The sequence below is a fragment of the Eurytemora carolleeae genome, unplaced genomic scaffold, assembly GCF_000591075.1.
Source record: "Eurytemora carolleeae unplaced genomic scaffold, Eaff_2.0 scaffold2133, whole genome shotgun sequence".
Lineage (NCBI taxonomy): Eukaryota > Metazoa > Arthropoda > Copepoda > Calanoida > Temoridae > Eurytemora > Eurytemora carolleeae.
The window spans coordinates 1-17127 of record NW_019398018.1 but is presented as its reverse complement, the minus strand read 5'-3'; the positions used below and the strand labels follow the sequence as shown (position 1 = coordinate 17127).

General features: G+C 31.8%; 1 protein-coding gene across 1 annotated transcript in view; it reads left to right on the top strand.

Annotated features, from left to right (window-relative positions):
• The window catches only part of LOC111716621 (hemicentin-2), a gene marked incomplete at its 3' end in the record, with an annotated part of 28658 nt that extends 11845 nt beyond the window's left edge, over positions 1–16813 (top strand). The window contains exons 8-16 of the mRNA XM_023492093.1: positions 3113–3230; positions 4686–4821; positions 6594–6708; positions 9143–9248; positions 9835–9922; positions 12934–12999; positions 16342–16383; positions 16479–16548; positions 16718–16813. Coding sequence (XP_023347861.1) covers positions 3113–3230; positions 4686–4821; positions 6594–6708; positions 9143–9248; positions 9835–9922; positions 12934–12999; positions 16342–16383; positions 16479–16548; positions 16718–16813 — 837 coding nt within the window. The remainder of the gene's footprint in view (positions 1–3112; positions 3231–4685; positions 4822–6593; positions 6709–9142; positions 9249–9834; positions 9923–12933; positions 13000–16341; positions 16384–16478; positions 16549–16717) is intronic.
• Between the last annotated feature and the right edge of the window lie 314 nt (positions 16814–17127).

Sequence of the window (17127 nt, the reverse complement as noted above, 5' to 3'; positions counted from 1 at the left end):
AAACGTGCAGTTTTTCATTTTGCAGAGGACTGCACTCTGCACTCTTCCATGATAATTGAAGAATTGAACAGTTCATTTCCTCGTAATGTATTTTGTTAAAGCCATGCTTCTCAACTTTTCAAATGTCCTTTTTTCTGTCGTGCATGAATATATAAAAGGGTGGTGAATTCGTTCTGGGTCATATTTCATCATTGTTATGCACTTTTATGATTTTAACTTGTGTATATTTTCTCTTAAAGTTTTGTTGATTTTTTTTTCATTTGATTTTATTCCTTCATTTGTAGCATCTGCAGTGTGAAGAGGATTTTTATTTGGTGCTATGCCAACAAAACGAGGCAATACAATTACGGAGATTTGATATTTTTAAAATCTTTTTTCCTTTCAAAAGGCAAAAGCAGATTTTTCCTACCTTTCTATTCTAAAATTTGTGTTAAACTATTTTATTTGAAAATTAAATCCATTCGAACCTTTTTATGCTTTGTTTTTCTAATACAGTGACCTGGACATATTAAGCTTAAGATAGTTTTTCTTGAATCGATGTACGTTTTCTAACATAAAGATGGATAAATAAGATTGATTGATAAAGGAATAGATAGAAAACAGACATTTATCTCAGACAGCTAGACAGACATGTAGACAGATAGATAATATTGATAGATAGACAGATAGAAAGATAAATAGATAGACACATAGAAAGATAGATAGATAGACAGATAGAAAAATAGATTGATGAAAAGTTAGAAAGATGAACGGAAATATAAAATAAGATTTACTTATATGTAGATCGGTAGACAGGTATTCAGATAGACAGAAAAAAAACTAGATAGATATATAAATAGAAAGACAGATAGACTTATATGTAGATCGATATAGAAAGATGTATGTATACACTTAGAGAATATGTAATAATTGATGAGTGTTGCAAATAAAACCGCAAGAATTCTGCAAGGTCAGGTGGAGGTTGCAAAATGACAGATTACTATAGATAGATAGATAGATGAAACATCTTCCAGCTTGAATTACAGGCTCCTCGACCCTTGCACGAGCTGTTTTCATGATTGATCATCAATTCAAACTCGTCAACAATTAGTCTATTCGCCGTGTTCAGGTTTGGTTTGTAAGTTTAAACTTTTGCTTTTATTGGCGCAATTCTACTGATCTCTGATGGGTCAACTTAACAGTTTGAAATGGAACTGATTACGTGTCCTTACTCTATTTTTCTAATTCTTATATCTGTGCAACCTAACGATTAAAACTTTGATATTTAAAACGAGGTTGCAAATATATGAGGACTAGAAAATTTGAGGTGAATAATCAGTTCCTTAAACTAAGCTTGGAGTCGGGGCATTATTTAAAACTGAAAAATTATGAATTAAACTCAAAAATACTAAATATTAATAATTTAACTCTGAAGTTTAAAATAAAGTTTTAAAATGGGTAAAGTTTTGTCTCTCAATTTGATAGAATTAAAAAAAAACATCTTTTTGGTATCTTCCAGAATACTTTTTCAAGTTTGCAACTAAAAAACATTTTATACAAGTATTTCCTGAAATTTACCTTATTTATTTATTTGCTTTCTTTTTGGAAAATTTTATTTATCTTCTTTGTTATATCAAAGTTTTTTATTGCTATAGATATACTTGTAACATGAAATATTTCCCGCTCTTCAAGGAAATTGTTAAAAGTTTAAGGGGTAAACTTTTTGTCCACTTTACTTTAGAGTTTACACCCTAAATAAAATAATTCAAACTTTTCCAAGTTGAGATCTGTGAGACTGGAATTAAATGCGAACGTTTGTTGTATTTAAGTTAAGTAAATACAGGTTCAAATTGTAGGTTCCGCATCTTACTAAGGGCGTGAGAAAAAAGGGAAAAAGCTGGTTTTTGATAAAATCAACGGAAAATTGAAAAGAACAAAACGTTTAAGAAAAAAAAATAACAAAAGTTCAACTATCTAACGAGAATTCCGATAAAGAACGATAACTGAATCCGGAAATAATGAATTTGAGCCGCGTCTCAAATCCTCTAAAACCCTGTTCCAATTAAATCTTAAAACATTAAATGGAACCAACCATATTTGAGCTGCACCTCAAATTCTTTAAATTCGGCCTCTGGGCTAAATATTTATTTGAGAGAAAGCCACGAAATTATACTTACTAGGCTTACCCGCTTTGTTAATTAAATTGAATTTAAATTCAAAGTCAAGCAATTTTTTTCTGCCGGTTCCAAGTATCTGAATCAAGAAAGCACATTTAAAGCCTTGAAATAAACCAGAAAGTGACCCCTCCCCCCCGAGCTTCTAAAGCTTTTCGTGTTAACACCTTCTCAAAGTTTTTGTAGTTATTTACAGAAATTTACAAGAATGCAAGTTTCTTTTTTCTCAAGTTTCGTAGAAGCTGCAAAAGAAACTTTTTAATTAATAACTTCCTCTCCTGCTTCTGCATTCAGTAACTAACTTTTAACCAACTTTTTTCTATTTCGACTTTCGTATTTGTCCTAAGATAATCGGGTGTTGAGAGAGAAGGGGGTTGAGGGGGATTCAGAGGTTTGGGGGGGGGGGGTACAATTTTTGGATTCAATGATGTGATTCAAGGCACCCTGAATTGGTGTTTGTATCAAATATTAAGAAGACAAATCAAAATTAAAATTGAAACCTCCGAAGATTAAACAGGTGACGTTCATAAAACTTTGAAAGAAAATCTTTTATATTTTCCATCTTAGTTGAATAAGTAGAAAAGTTGGTATTTATTGAAGAAGTATATTTTTCTTCTCATGTTTTAGGAATTAAATCAGACTGCACTGTACTTACCTGTACATAATCCATCTTAGACTGGTTGTAGTGTACCCACCAATACATTATATATACTAGATTGGTTGTACTCTACTGTACCCACCTGTACATTATGTATCCTAGATTAGTTGTACTGTACCCAGTTGTACATTATCTATCCTAGATTGGTTGTACTGTCCCCCCTGTGCATTATCTATATTAGATTGGTTGTACTGTTCCCACCTGTACATTATCTTTCCTGGATTGGTTGTACTCTACCCACATGTAAATTATTTATCCTAGATTGGTTGTACTCTACCCACATGTACATTATCTATCCTAGATTGGTTGTACTGTACCCCCCTGTGGTGTACACCTCTCCAACTAACCTGACTGTGAACAGCAGCCAGCAGGCCAGCATCAGATGCAGTTACAAATCTAACCCAGCTAAACTAACACAGGTCAGAAAATTAAATGAAAAATTAAGAAATTTAAAGAAACTGATTCAAGATTTCTACAGAACCTACAGAAGAATAAATAAATATTTAAAAACAAGAATTTTAAATTAGGATGAAAAAATGAAAAGGATGAATAAGGATGCTAAGATGAGAAGGATAAATCAGGATGCAAAGATGAAAAGGATAAATAAGAATGCTAAGATGAGAAAGATAAATAAGGATTCTAAGATGAGAAGGATAAATCAGGATGCAAAGATGAAAAGGATAAATAAGAATGCTAGATGAGAAAGATAAATAAGGATTCTAAGATGAGAAGGATAAATAAGGGTGCGCAGATGAAAAAGGTAAATAAAAATGCTTAGATGAAAAGGATAAATGAGGATGCTAAGATGAGAAGGATAAATAAGGATTCTAAGATGAGAAGGATAAATAAGAATGCTAGATGAGAAGGATAAATCAGGATGCAAAGATGAGAAGGATAAATAAGGATGCTAAGATGAGAAAGATAAATCAGGATGCTAAGATGAGAAAGATAAATCAGGATGCTAAGATGAGAAAGATAAATTGATGAGAATGAGTGAGTTTGAATCTGTATGGCTGTGTTAGATAAATAAATGGTTGGTGTGGGTAGGGAGAAGGTGTAGAGGCTAGGGTAGGAGTTTGAAGAGTTAAGAAAGGGGCTGTGAAGGATAAAAGGGAAAGAGGAAGTTAGGACATTAAGGGAAGGGGAAGGAGTTGGGATGGGCGTGGGGAGTTAGTAGGAGGTGGACAAGGTTTAGGGGGTTAGGACATAAAGGGAGGAGGACAGAAGGGGTTATGGGATGGAGGGAAACAGTAGAACTTAAAAGGACATATGGGTGAATGGACAGGAAGGTGAGGGAGGAGGAAGTTTGATGGGACTAGAATTAGGGGGGATATAGGACAAGAAAAGGGAAGGTAGAAAGATGATGTATATAAGACAGGAAAGGGGAGGGGGGATAGGCAGGAAAGGGGAGGGGGATTAGTGTCATCCTCAGAACAAAAACCTTCCTCTGAAGTAACTCAGATTACATCTAGATTGTTGGGTAAAGAAAAAGAATAAGAAACATGGTTGTTCTTAATATCTAATGAGTAGTTCCAGTTCTCTTCAACAAATGATTAAGTAGTTGAGTGATATTTCTCGTAGTTGAGTGATATAGCTCGTATAGTTGAGTGATTTATCTATTTGTTAACTGTTTCTCGGATTTAGAAGTTGAGTGATTTATCTAGTTGTTAACTTTTTCTCTGATTTAGTAGCTGAGTGATACATCTAGTTGTTAACTTTTTTTCGGATTTATTAGTTCAGTGATATATTCAATGTTAACTTTTTCTCTGATTTAGTAGTTGAGTGATATATCCAATTCTTAACTTTTTCTCAATAATATTCAGTGGGTGCATTTCGGCTTAAGTAAATAAAATTATTAATTTGACTACTTTTAGGTGAAATGGTTTTTGAATGGTGAGGTGCTAAATACGAGGGAACGAGGGAGGTTTATAGGAGGGACAATTGATCAACCCTCGCTAACTATTCTTAGATCTAGTAAACAAGATAGAGGATCATACTCATGTATTCTAGGTAAGCAATTCTTTACGTTGATTTAACCCTATTCCTGCTGGGGGGGGGGGGGTTTAATTTGACCCCTCTATAGTTTTTTTTCATAACTTAAAATTATTGTATTGAAATTTTCTGTCTTTTCCTTAATAACTATAGCCCTTCCTTTAGGTCTAAACCAGGCTTCTATACTAACTGCCTGAGTCCTCAGGCACACTGCCTGAATGACTGCTTTTTCCTGTAACTAACGAAATTTTTGTTTTGACCCACTTTTAACATTTTGGAAAACCTATGATATAAGGAAACGGATTGCATAAATTTTGCAAAGAAACTTTTGCTAATTATTTGCATACAACCTGTTAAAAGAAATTTCCACATTTTTAGTTTTTCTTAATTACACACCAGGTTATTTGAAATTTTGCAAAAGGGCTTTTCAAAAATGTTTTTTTTAATTTTTGAACATTTTTTTCGCAAACATTTTACAAAAAAACTTGCAGAAAAATTTCCTTTTTGTAAATTTGCAAATTTCTTTGCAGACTCTAATGATGTTTCATCTGTCATATTTGGACATAAAACTTGGGATTTTCCTCCCCAGCGAATCATGGTTTTACAAGTACCCCAGCAGAGATAGGGTCAATAGTTCGGTCCTTGTCAAGCTGTCACTTTAGATACCAATTCACCAATCAAACATAAATGTTTTGAGGGGGGGATCCCCCCCCCCCCAGCGAATCATGGTTTTACAAGTACCCCAGCAGGGATAGGGTTAATAGTTCGGTCCTTGTCAGGCTGTCACTTTAGATACCAATTCACCAATCAAACATAAATGTTTCCTTGTTTTACAGTATTTTTGAATTATAAACCAAAATGTGATTGAATTAAAATTGAAGAAACCAAACCTAGTCCTGCATGAATGTATTTTGTTTAAATGGAACTGACAAGTAATATCAGTATCTTATTAAGTAATTTAAAAAGTTACATGCTCGATTTACGTTGTGTTTCCTTGAAATTTCAATGATGTTTCTTTGAAAATAATATCTGTATATCAGAGACATTGAGAAAGATAATTTTTATCTTTTTAGATCTTTGATATCTTCTTCATTATTATTCTGATAATAGTTTCAAGGGTACTGGTGTGAATATGACATTTCCCTTATCTACCCCCCCCCCTCTGTAGGGTGTAGATGTGCCCATGGTTTATAATGTATAGAGCTGTTAACATGCACTTTCATCTACACACGCACACTGCCTTTATCGTGCTGTACGCATCTATATTTACACAGGGTTAACCTTTCTTACGAATTTGTATCACTTTGACGCAGTTTTAACCGGCGGTTTAACCTGAAATGAGCGCAGTGTGTGATAGACGAAATTAATAATGTGTTGAATTACTATTTTAAAGTAATTCAACACATTATTCTTGTATTCTTGTATGTTTGGTTCTTATTCCATTGTAACTTTAATAGTTATCATATAATTCTTTTTTTAAAACGAACAAAATTATGGAAATGAAATAATAATTTATAACTAAATAATTATGACTGCATTTTTACCTTAAAAAATCTTTATTGAGTAAAAGGAATTAAATCTTTGCAACAAATCCCAATTTTCTAATACCTATATATCTACAACCAAATTATGTAAACCTTAGATATTTCAAACTTTGATTGTTTGATATAACAGAAGTCATAGTTTGAAATATCTAAGGTCTACAACTTTGGGTTGTTAAGATATAGGGATTTAAATACCAGAGTTTGTGGCAAAGACTCAATTCCTTTAACAAAATTTTGTTTTTGCAGAGAACGAGATGGGATCCGGATCATCCCAAGGTTCAACAACCCTCGACGTTTATCATCCTCCGACTGTTCGGATCCGGATGCAACCGGACTCTCCCATCCGGGAACCAGATCAGAGGTTAGATTAATTATAGGGAAACTTTACTAGGTTTAAGTTCTTAGTTTTTCATAAAAATTTTAACAACATTGTACACGAAGTATGTTTCAGTCCAAAATACATATTCTAAAATTTAAACTTCAAAATATAAACTCCAAAATAAAATCTTTAAAATATAAACTCAAAAATATAAACTCATCTATACAAACTCCAAAATATAAATTTTAAAGTATAATTATTATGATTATATAAATTCTTAAATATAAACTCAAGAATAAGACTTCAAGTTGTAAACTTATATACTGCAAAATATAAACTTCATAATAGAAACTCCAAAATATAAAATATAAAATATAAAATATAAAATGTAAACTCCAAAATGTAAGCTCCAAAATATAAACTCCAAAATATAATCTCTAAAATATAAACTCCAAAATATAATCTCTAAAATATAAACTCCAAAATATAATCTCCAAAATATAAACTCCAAAATATAAACACCAAAATACAAATTCTAATATATAAACTCCAAATTATAAACTCCAAATTATAAACTCCAAAATATAACTTCTTAAATATAAACTCAAGAATAAAACTTAAAGTTATAAACTTATATACTGCAAAATATAAACTTCATAATAGAAACTCCAAAATATAAAATATAAAATGTAAACTCTAAAATATATACTCCAAAATATTATCTCCAAAATATAATCTCTAAAATATATACTCGAAAATATAATCTCTAAAATTTAAACTCAAAAATATAAACTCAAAAATATTATCTCCAAAATATAATCTCTAAAATATAAACTCAAAAATATAAATTCCAAAATATAATCTCTAAAATATAAACTCCAAAATATTATCTCTAAGATAAAAACTCCAAAATATAAACTCCAAAATATAATCTCTAAAATTAAAAACTCCAAATATGTTAAACCTATGGCTTTCTTGGCTTCTAGGGTAGTTTTATTATACATGATACTTTAACTGCAACCATATTTCATTTTCTCTATATTATAAAGCTATAATCTCTGTTTGTTTGTTTGGATGGCAGATCAAAACCATAACCAAGTTTGGTTTGTAAATTTGAATGGCTTTAATTTTGTAGAAAAGTTTATTTCCCAGGCAAAGCTGGGTTTACATGCTAGTGCATTATAAAACAATAACATTAAAAGTACACAGGGTTTCCTGTTTTTATCGTTTTTCATTTTTGTCAATAAAGAAATTGATTTTTTGCCACAAACTTAAATTTTCAAATTCCAATATCTTAGTGACCTGATGTTGTAAACATTTGATATTTCAAACTTAGATCAGTTGAGCTAACAGAATTCATAGTTTGAAATATCTAAGGTCTAGGACATTTGGTTGGGACAATATAAGGATTAGAAAATCAGAGTTTGTTGCAAAGACTCAGTTCCTTTGGGGACATTTCTGACATGTCTTATCCTTTGTGGGTAACCCTGAAGAATTTTTTTCCACATATATCTGTTAAAGAAATAATGTTTTACCCATAGAGAATAGAATATATAGAGAGGAATTAAAAGAATCTGTCGGTATGAATTTTTTCAGTCCCTTTCAGCCTGAAAGGGAGTTCAAAGTGTACAAATCATGTAAATGTTCACAAATTATATGCAGTAGAGTACATTAATACAGTATGTTCCCTAGACTCTCCATTTCAATTTTGAATCTTTAAAACTGTTTAATAAACTTTATAATGAATTAGGTGAATAAAAACAACAAAATGGCCGTTTTACACTTTTTTCTAGTAAATTCCTCTCTATATATTATATTCTCTATGGTTTTACCTTATCTTTTACTATTTCCGTACTCTACTTTACTTGTTTATCCAAACATTGTTAATTATGCATTTTCTCATTATACTCTTCCAGAGTACCATAACCTTTTCCTTAATCATTCACCTTGTATACATACATACATACATTTGTATTATGCATAGATACATCTAAATTAGTTCTACCCGTATACCATTCATAGTAATTGTAGCTCTCTCATCATCATATGAAACAAATTCTACAGAAACCTCTCAATCCCCCACACCCCTCCACTCTCTCTAGTTGCTCCTTAACGCCCCTAATTCATATTTCCCCCCCAAATCCTATCATATCATCAATTCATTTTCCAATATCATTTCCCATTTCCTTACAGATTATTTACACACACTGTTCAAACTCAACTTTTCTTCTTTCACTAGGCAGGCTTGGTTCAAACTGCCTTTTTCTCTTGCCTCAAGTTCTAATTTTTATCCTTAAAACTTTAAAACCTAATGGAATTTTTGGTATTTCAAACTATGTGCTTGATAAAATAGTCAGAGTTAAAATATTAAAGGGTTTGAGATTTTAGGACTTTTTTTTGCATATATCATCACTGCTGCTCATAACCCCCCCTTGATCAATCTCGAGTTATGATTCTAAAATATCCCTCTGTTTAGTAGCGTAAGCTTGCACTGTGACGTGGTGGACGGTAACCCTAGTAAACTGACCAGCGTGCTTTGGTATAAAGACAATATCCTAGTTAAACAACTACCACAGTGTCAGGTACAATTTCTATCTATCTATCTGTATATCTATATATCTATCTATCTATCTGTATATCAATCTATCTATCTATCTATATATATATATATATATTTATCTATGAATCTATATATCTAGATATCTATCTATTTATCTATCTATATATGTATTTATATCTATCTTTCTTTTATCTTTATATATCTATCTATATATTTATCTATTTATCTATTAATCTGTATATCTAGCTGTCTATCTATTTATCTATCTATCTATATATCTATCTTTCTTTTATCTATGTATTTATCTATCTATTTTATATTAAGAAAGACGGATTTCTTTAAATTTACCCTTCCTTTAATTATCTATCTGGTAGTTCGTTGATCTATAATTATTGGTTCGAGGTTTATTTATCTAGAAGTCGTCCGAGCTGAGCGGAGTGGATACAAGTAAAGTAAAAATCTATCTGGGAGTCATTTGACAATAATCAGTGCAGAGTTAAGTTTATTTACTAATCTAGGAGTCCTCTGACCTATGTGGAGTGCATTCGAGTGTACAGATTAATTAACTATCTTGGATTCCTTTGAAACTTAATTCTTATCTTATCTAGGAGTCCTCTGAACTGTGTGGAGTGGATCCCAGTATACTACTCCTAGAAAAGGTCTCAAGGCAGTCTCATGGAAATTTCTCCTGTAGAGGTACTTAAACATATTTTCAAAATTGTTCTTCTTTCTATTCTCGTTATTTTATCAGTTCTTGTTCTTTCATCAGTTTTTGTTCTTTTTACCTTTTCTTGTAATTTTATCAGTTCCTGTTCTTTTACTTCTTCTTGTTCTTTTTACTTATTCTTGTAATTTTATCAGTTCCTGTTCTTTTACTTCTTCTTGTTCTTTTTACTTATTCTTGTAATTTTATCAGTTCCTGTTCTTTTACTTCTTGTTCTTTTATCAGTGCTTGTTCTTTTTACTTACTCTATTCCTACTTATTTATTTTTTGGTTGTTTTTCTTTATTGAATTTTGAAACTTCATAAAATGTTTTTCAAAAGCAAAATTTAGGCTTTGTCAAATTTGTAATAGAGTGGAAGGATTACAGTATGGATGGATAGATAGATAGATTGATTGATCGATTGCTAAGCACTACTTTAATAGGTGTTTAGCTTCCTGTACTCTAACCTCTAATCGATCTTGCAATTCATCAATTCATCGATTCTTCATTTTGTCAATTTGATAATTCAATTTTTATAAATTCATGAATTTATTATTCTTTTTTATCTACCTATTTATATATACATATCTATCTTTCTATGTTTCTATCTATCTATCTATCTTTCAATCTATCTATCTATCTATCTATCTATCTATCTATCTATCTATATATATCTATCTATCTATCTATCTTTCTATCTATCTATCTAATTATTGTGTATTGTTCTGATTAATGTTTGGAATAAGTTTCTGCGCTAACTTCTGTAATTACAATATAAACTATTCCTATTTGTACCTTGAGATGTAAATATAGTAAACAATTCAGGGGTCCGCGCGCCTATTACGGGGAAAAATTCATCACGAGAAAAAGCACATCACATAGATTCAGACACGGATAGAAGTTTTTATAATTTACAAGACTGGGTCATTATGAAGTGTCACACCGCTTTGGCCTTTGATTTTAGTATTTCAGCGAAAATAAAGTTCATTCAGAAAAAGGAAATTCCTAAAAAATAAAGCAAAGAAAAAAGGTACACATGGGAAAAAAGACACATAAGTGAAAATTAAGTATATCAGGAAAAATTGAGTATATCAATAAAATTTAGTACATCGGGAAAATTAAGTATATCAGGAAAAATTGAGTATATCAGGAAAAATTGAGTTTATTAGAGAAAATTAAGTATATCAGGGAAAATTAAGTATATCACGGAAAATTGAGTATATCAGGGAAAATTAAGTATATCCGGGAAAATTAAGTATATCAGGGAAAATTAAGTATATCACGGAAAATTAAGTATATCTGGAAAAATTAAGTATATCAGGGAAAATTAAGTATATCAAGGAAAGTTGAGTATATCAGGGAAAATTTAGTATATCAGGGAAAATTGAGTATATCAGGAAAACTGAGTTTATTGGGAAAAATTAAGTATATCAGGGAAAATTAAGTATATCAGGAAAATTGAGTATATCAGGGAAAATTAAATAAATCAGGGAAAATTGAATATATCAGGGAAATTGAGTATATCAGGAAAAATTGAGTATATCAGGGAAATTAAGTATATCAGGGAAAATTGAGTATATCAGGAAAATTGAGTATATCAGGGAAAATTGAGTATATCAAGAAAATTGAGTATATCAGGGAAAATTGAGTACATCAGTGAAAATTAAGTATATCAGGGAAAATTAAGTATATCACGGAAAATTGAGTATATCAGGGAAATTGAGTATATCAGGGAAAAACCAGTATAGTAGGAAAAATGAAGAATAAAGGGGTAAAGTAGAACATTATGAATAAATCAGTAAGTTTTAGATATGAAGGAAAAATCAGTGAAGAATGAAATGAAGTACAAAGGAGTTTAAAGGAGTACAGTAGGGAAAATCAGTGAAGAATGGAATGAAGTACAAAGGAGTTTAAAGGAGTACAGTAGGGAAAATCAATGAAGAATGGAATGAAGTACAAAGGAGTTTAAAGGAGTACAGGAAAAATCAGTGAAGAATGTAATGAAGTACAAAGGAGTTTAAAGGAGTACAGTAGGAAAAATCAGTGGAGAATGGAATGAAGTACAAAGGAGTTAAAAGGAGTGTACAGTAGGAAAAATCAGCGAAGAATGTAATGAAGTACAAAGGAGTTTAAAGGAGTACAGTAGGAAAAATCAGTGGAGAATGGAATGAAGTACAAAGGAGTTGAAGGGAGTAGAAAAAATCAAGCACTGTAAGAAAATGGTCATTTATAGTTTCAAGTGACCCTTTCCTTAACAATTAGGAAGTGCGTGTCCCCAATAATTTTTATTTCCGAAACCTTATCTATCTCTGGGATAAAAACAACTTTTTTTCTGAGAATTTTTTTATTTTTACTTTTAAAGATGGCTGTTAAGTAGCGTGAAAAATCAAAATGTTAAATTTAATTAGTTTTTTTAAAAATAAATTTTCATTTAATATGAGGGGGGGGGTATCAAGGAGAGATTTATGCAAAAGCAAATTGGTTTCAAGCAATAAGGTGTCATAAAACATATTTATTTATAAACTCAAACTCTAGGTTAAAACAAAACTCAAACTTTAATTACCGAGCAATTGCTTTTTCCCCTTATTCTTTCTGTATAGCTTTCTTTCTTTCTACATATCTTTTTATCGATCTATGTCAATCTATGTATTTCTTTTTTATCTATATATCAAGCAAAATTATGTTTTTTCTTACTATCCGCATCTACTGCAAAACAATCCTGAAATCTTTCTATCTCTCTTTCTAGATTATATGAAAGGATAAATTCTTGATCCTCTCGTTCTAAAAATTAAGTTTCATCCATCTTAAAAAAGTGCATTCTTGTCACTTCTGGTCCTCTCAAATTTATCAATCTTAATAGTTGAAGGGAGTAGAAAAAATCAAGCACTGTAAGAAAATGGTCATTTATAGTTTCAAGTGACCCTTTCCTTAACAATTAGGAAGTGCGTGTCCCTTCTATCAATCTATTCATCTAACTATCTATTTACCTATCTATCTATCTAGGATTGACGGAAGCTGGAGAGAGTCGAATGTCAGACCCTGTTCCTCTTATTGTTTACTATCCTCCAGGAATTCATTATTATCATTATTATCATTATTGTCATTATTGTCATTTTTATTGTTATTATGATTAATTTTGTTATCTTTATTTTTACTATCGATCTTTATGATTATTATCATCTACAATATCATTATTATTATTACTATCCTTTCTATCATTACTGATTCTTTCTATTATGATCATTGATCCTTATTATCATTATAATCATTATTATCATTAATTTCATTATTATCATTAATATCATTAATATCATTAATATCATCAATATCATTATTATAATTAATATCATTATTATCATTATTATCATAATTATCATAATTTTCATAACTATCATAATTATAATTATTATCATTATGATAATTTTTATCATTATCATTATTTCCATTAGTAAAGTTCTTAATTAACTTCATAAAAAAAGCTTGTTAAAAGTAGAAAGGGAAAACTATTTTGTTTCCAAATAGAGATTTATTTTTCAACTTTTCTATTTTCCTAATGAGCAAACACTGGAAGAAAACTTGAGCAGGATTTACGAAAACTAACTATAACAGGTTAGGTTCAAGTATCTAACTCATCTGCTTGAAAAGGATGAAAACTTTATCCGAAATTTATAAGGGGGGAATCCCGCCTACCCCCCCCCCTCATGAATATACCGTATATACAGGTTCCAGTAATTTAAGATTCTTTTATGAAGTTTTAGAAACTTTGCTTAAACTTTAGACTACGGATATGTTAAGAAATCCCTAAACTATACAACCTCCCCTCGTTCTTCTATTCTTTGCCCCATAAACTTCCCTAACATCCCCTTCCCCCTTTCCCCCTCCTTTCCTTCCCCCTCTTTTACTTCCCCTTTCCCCCTCCTTTCCTTTCCCCTTTCCCCCTCCTTTCCTTCCCCTCTTTCCCCCTCCTTTCCTCCCCTATTTTCATCCTTCACCCCATTTTTCCACCTTTCCTCTTCCCTTCCTCTCTTTCTATATTTGTTGATCCTTCTCTATATATTCCTGGTAAACTTGACTAAAGAATATTAAATAAAGGACAGAGGGAAACTAAGAATTCTTCTAGAATACTTTTACCAAGTTTTCAGAATTTCAGGTGAGGAAAGGAGAAAGAATATTTTTGAAAAGGGATGAGGAAAGGGTATTCTGGAAAAGGGAGAGGTATGAGGAGTGAAGAAGTACTCTGGAAAATGGAGAGAGAGAGAGTATTCTCGAAAAAAAAATTTTTTTAAATTTTGGAAAAGAAAGGGAAACATTTAACGGAAAATGGGTGAGTAATCTGGAAATGGGGTGAGGGAAGAATATTCTGGGAAAGGGGTGTGGAAAGAATATTCTGGGAAAGGGGTGTGGAAAGAATATTCTGGGAAAGGAGAGTGGAAAGAATATTCTGGGAAAGGAGAGTGGAAAGAATATTCTGGGAGAGAGGTGAGGGAAGAATATTCTGGGAAAGGGGTGAGGGAAGAATATTCTGGGAAAAGGGTGTGGAAAGAATATTCTGGGAAAGGGGTGTGGAAAGAATATTCTAGGAAAGGGGTGAGGAAAGAATATTCTGGGGAAGGGGTGTGGAAAGAATATTCTGGGAAAGGGGTGAGGGAAGAATATTCTGGGAAAGGTGTGTGGAAAGAATATTCTGGGAAAGGGGTGTGGAAAGAATATTCTGGGAAAGGGGTGAGGAAAGAATATTCTGGGAAAGGGGTGTGGAAAGAATATTCTGGGAAAGGGGTGAGGGAAGAATATTCTGGGAAAGGTGTGTGGAAAGAATATTCTGGGAAAGGGGTGTGGAAACAATANGGAAAGGTGTGTGTAAAGAATATTCTGGGAAAGGGGTGTGGAAACAATATTCTGGGAAAGGGGTGAGGGAAGAATATTCTGGGAAAGGTGTGTGGAAAGAATATTCTGGAAAAGAGAGAATAAATATTCAGGGAAAGAGAGAGAATACGAATAATCTGGAAAAAGAGATAAAGAAATAGTATTCTGGATATGAGAGAGAGAAAAAAAATTCTGCAAAATAGTTGAAGAATTTTTTGAAAAGTTGTATTATGTATTCTGTTTAGAAGATCTCTTGTCTGCGCCCTGACAGATCTTTCAAGTTAAACATACAAGTTTTTAAACTAACACAGACATTTATACAAACCTACCTTTTTTACTGTGAGAACCAGAAAACGCGGAAGAAAAATAGGAAGACGACATTAACGCAATACTTAAGTGTATTTGATGTTGTTACAAAAAAATCGTTCTACAAGTCATAACTTGAGTCTTAAAGTCGTCCTTCTATGCCAGTATACACTGTATATCTCACCGTCAGCTTGGCATCATTTCAACTCGTCAAAAAAAATCTAATTCTTATCTCTATATTTGTAACCTGATGGTGAAAAATCTGATAATTCCAAATTTGATTATTTGATCTAGCAGATTTCAAGCCTACGACAGAAATACGCGCTGGAGGCGAGTAATTAGTGTCTAATAACAATAGATCCAAATTTTTCTTTGACAATGTTTTTTAAAGATCAAACCCGTTTTCAGAACTCCAAACCTTGCCTGGGCTTCCTTCCTATACTTCTTTAAGCTCCAAAATGTTCCAAACTCCCAATTAAAATCTGGCCTATCAAAAATCCCAGGATTTCCTAGATTTCCCAATCTTACTTTAATTTCCCAACTTTTTAAACTCCTAATCTTTAAGCTTAAGTAAGTGTTTGTCGTGTTATGGTTTACATTTTTCCCAAAGAAACTTGGTGATAGGATAATTCTACTGTTGTATCCTGAATCCTTTATTATAAAGAAAAACATATACGCCCCTCACCTTGTTCCACTAATTAAGTCAATCATCAATCAAAAATATTTCTCGAGAAATATTTCTCTTTCTTCTCTCAAACAGTGAGACCCGTAAAACCGTGAAAAAGAAAGACGACTGATAGACTCAGGTTGTGAATTCAAATATTGCAATGAGCATTGAAACACAGACATTGTGCAATTTAACTTTAAATGTTAATTTTCAAGATCCTTGTAAAATTATTATAAACTTTATAACAACATCAATAACCCAAAAGATTGTCTTCTTCCTATCTCACAGTCTTTTAGGTAAATTTTCCATAAAACGGTCTCAAGATTTTAGCAAATAAATTGAAAAAATCCACTGTTCTTTTCTTCATTAACGGAAACTATCAGCTATAAAAAATCTAACCTCAGGAACTTAAAACCAACAATTAAAAACTGTTTTTATATTTTGTATTTATATAGATCCAGAACTTTATCATTCATTACGGTTTACAAAGAAAAAGAGTAAAATATTGCAATACACTTTTTTTGTATAATTGTTTACTTCCTATGACATTTTTATAAAATAATGCATTTCACTAGGAAACGCGACCATCGCAAAAGATTCAGATACAATTATCAAAGGTAAAAGAAAAAGAAAAATTGAATATTTTCTATTTAATTTTAATTTAAATTTGCATATGATAAATGTGAAATTCCAAATTTTTTTTAACCTCCAGGTGGTCGATTGACCTTGACCTGTGAAGTGCCTGAACCTGGTCGACCTGCAGCTACTGAATACATCTGGAGGAAACTAAACCTTTAAATAAGCACGCTAGAGTTTAAACCGTAATATTTAAAAATAAATGATCTTTTTTAAATTACAGCATGCATCACCTTTTAACAAAAAAATTATCGCTTCCAATAATTTTAAACGAATTTCAATTTGCGTCAGCTAATTTGGTTTGGTTTGGAGCAGGCGTGGTGGTCACGAACTGCGTGGTGTAAGTAGCTCCAGCTGGTTGGTTGACCCGGTCACACTCGAGACACAATCAGAGATTTCCTGCCAGGTACAGTAACCCGTTATAAAGTTTGTTTACTGAAATTACTTAATAATAATATGTACTGCGGAGTTTGTATCCATATGCAAAAATATTCAATCAGTTCTATCCCGCATAGAACAAGCGACGCTGTTTTAGAGTCTGAAAACGACCCGCACGACCACAAAAACGGGCGCCGGCCCGACTCTGTTTTAGTACTAATAAGAGAGTCGTTTTTAGACCGAAAAGACCCTGAATCCGTCTCTCCTCAAAACGGATGGGTGTCGGGTTTCTGTCACGGCAGGGGGCCATTATCTCCCTCAAGATTTATTACTTTGGCGCCATATGT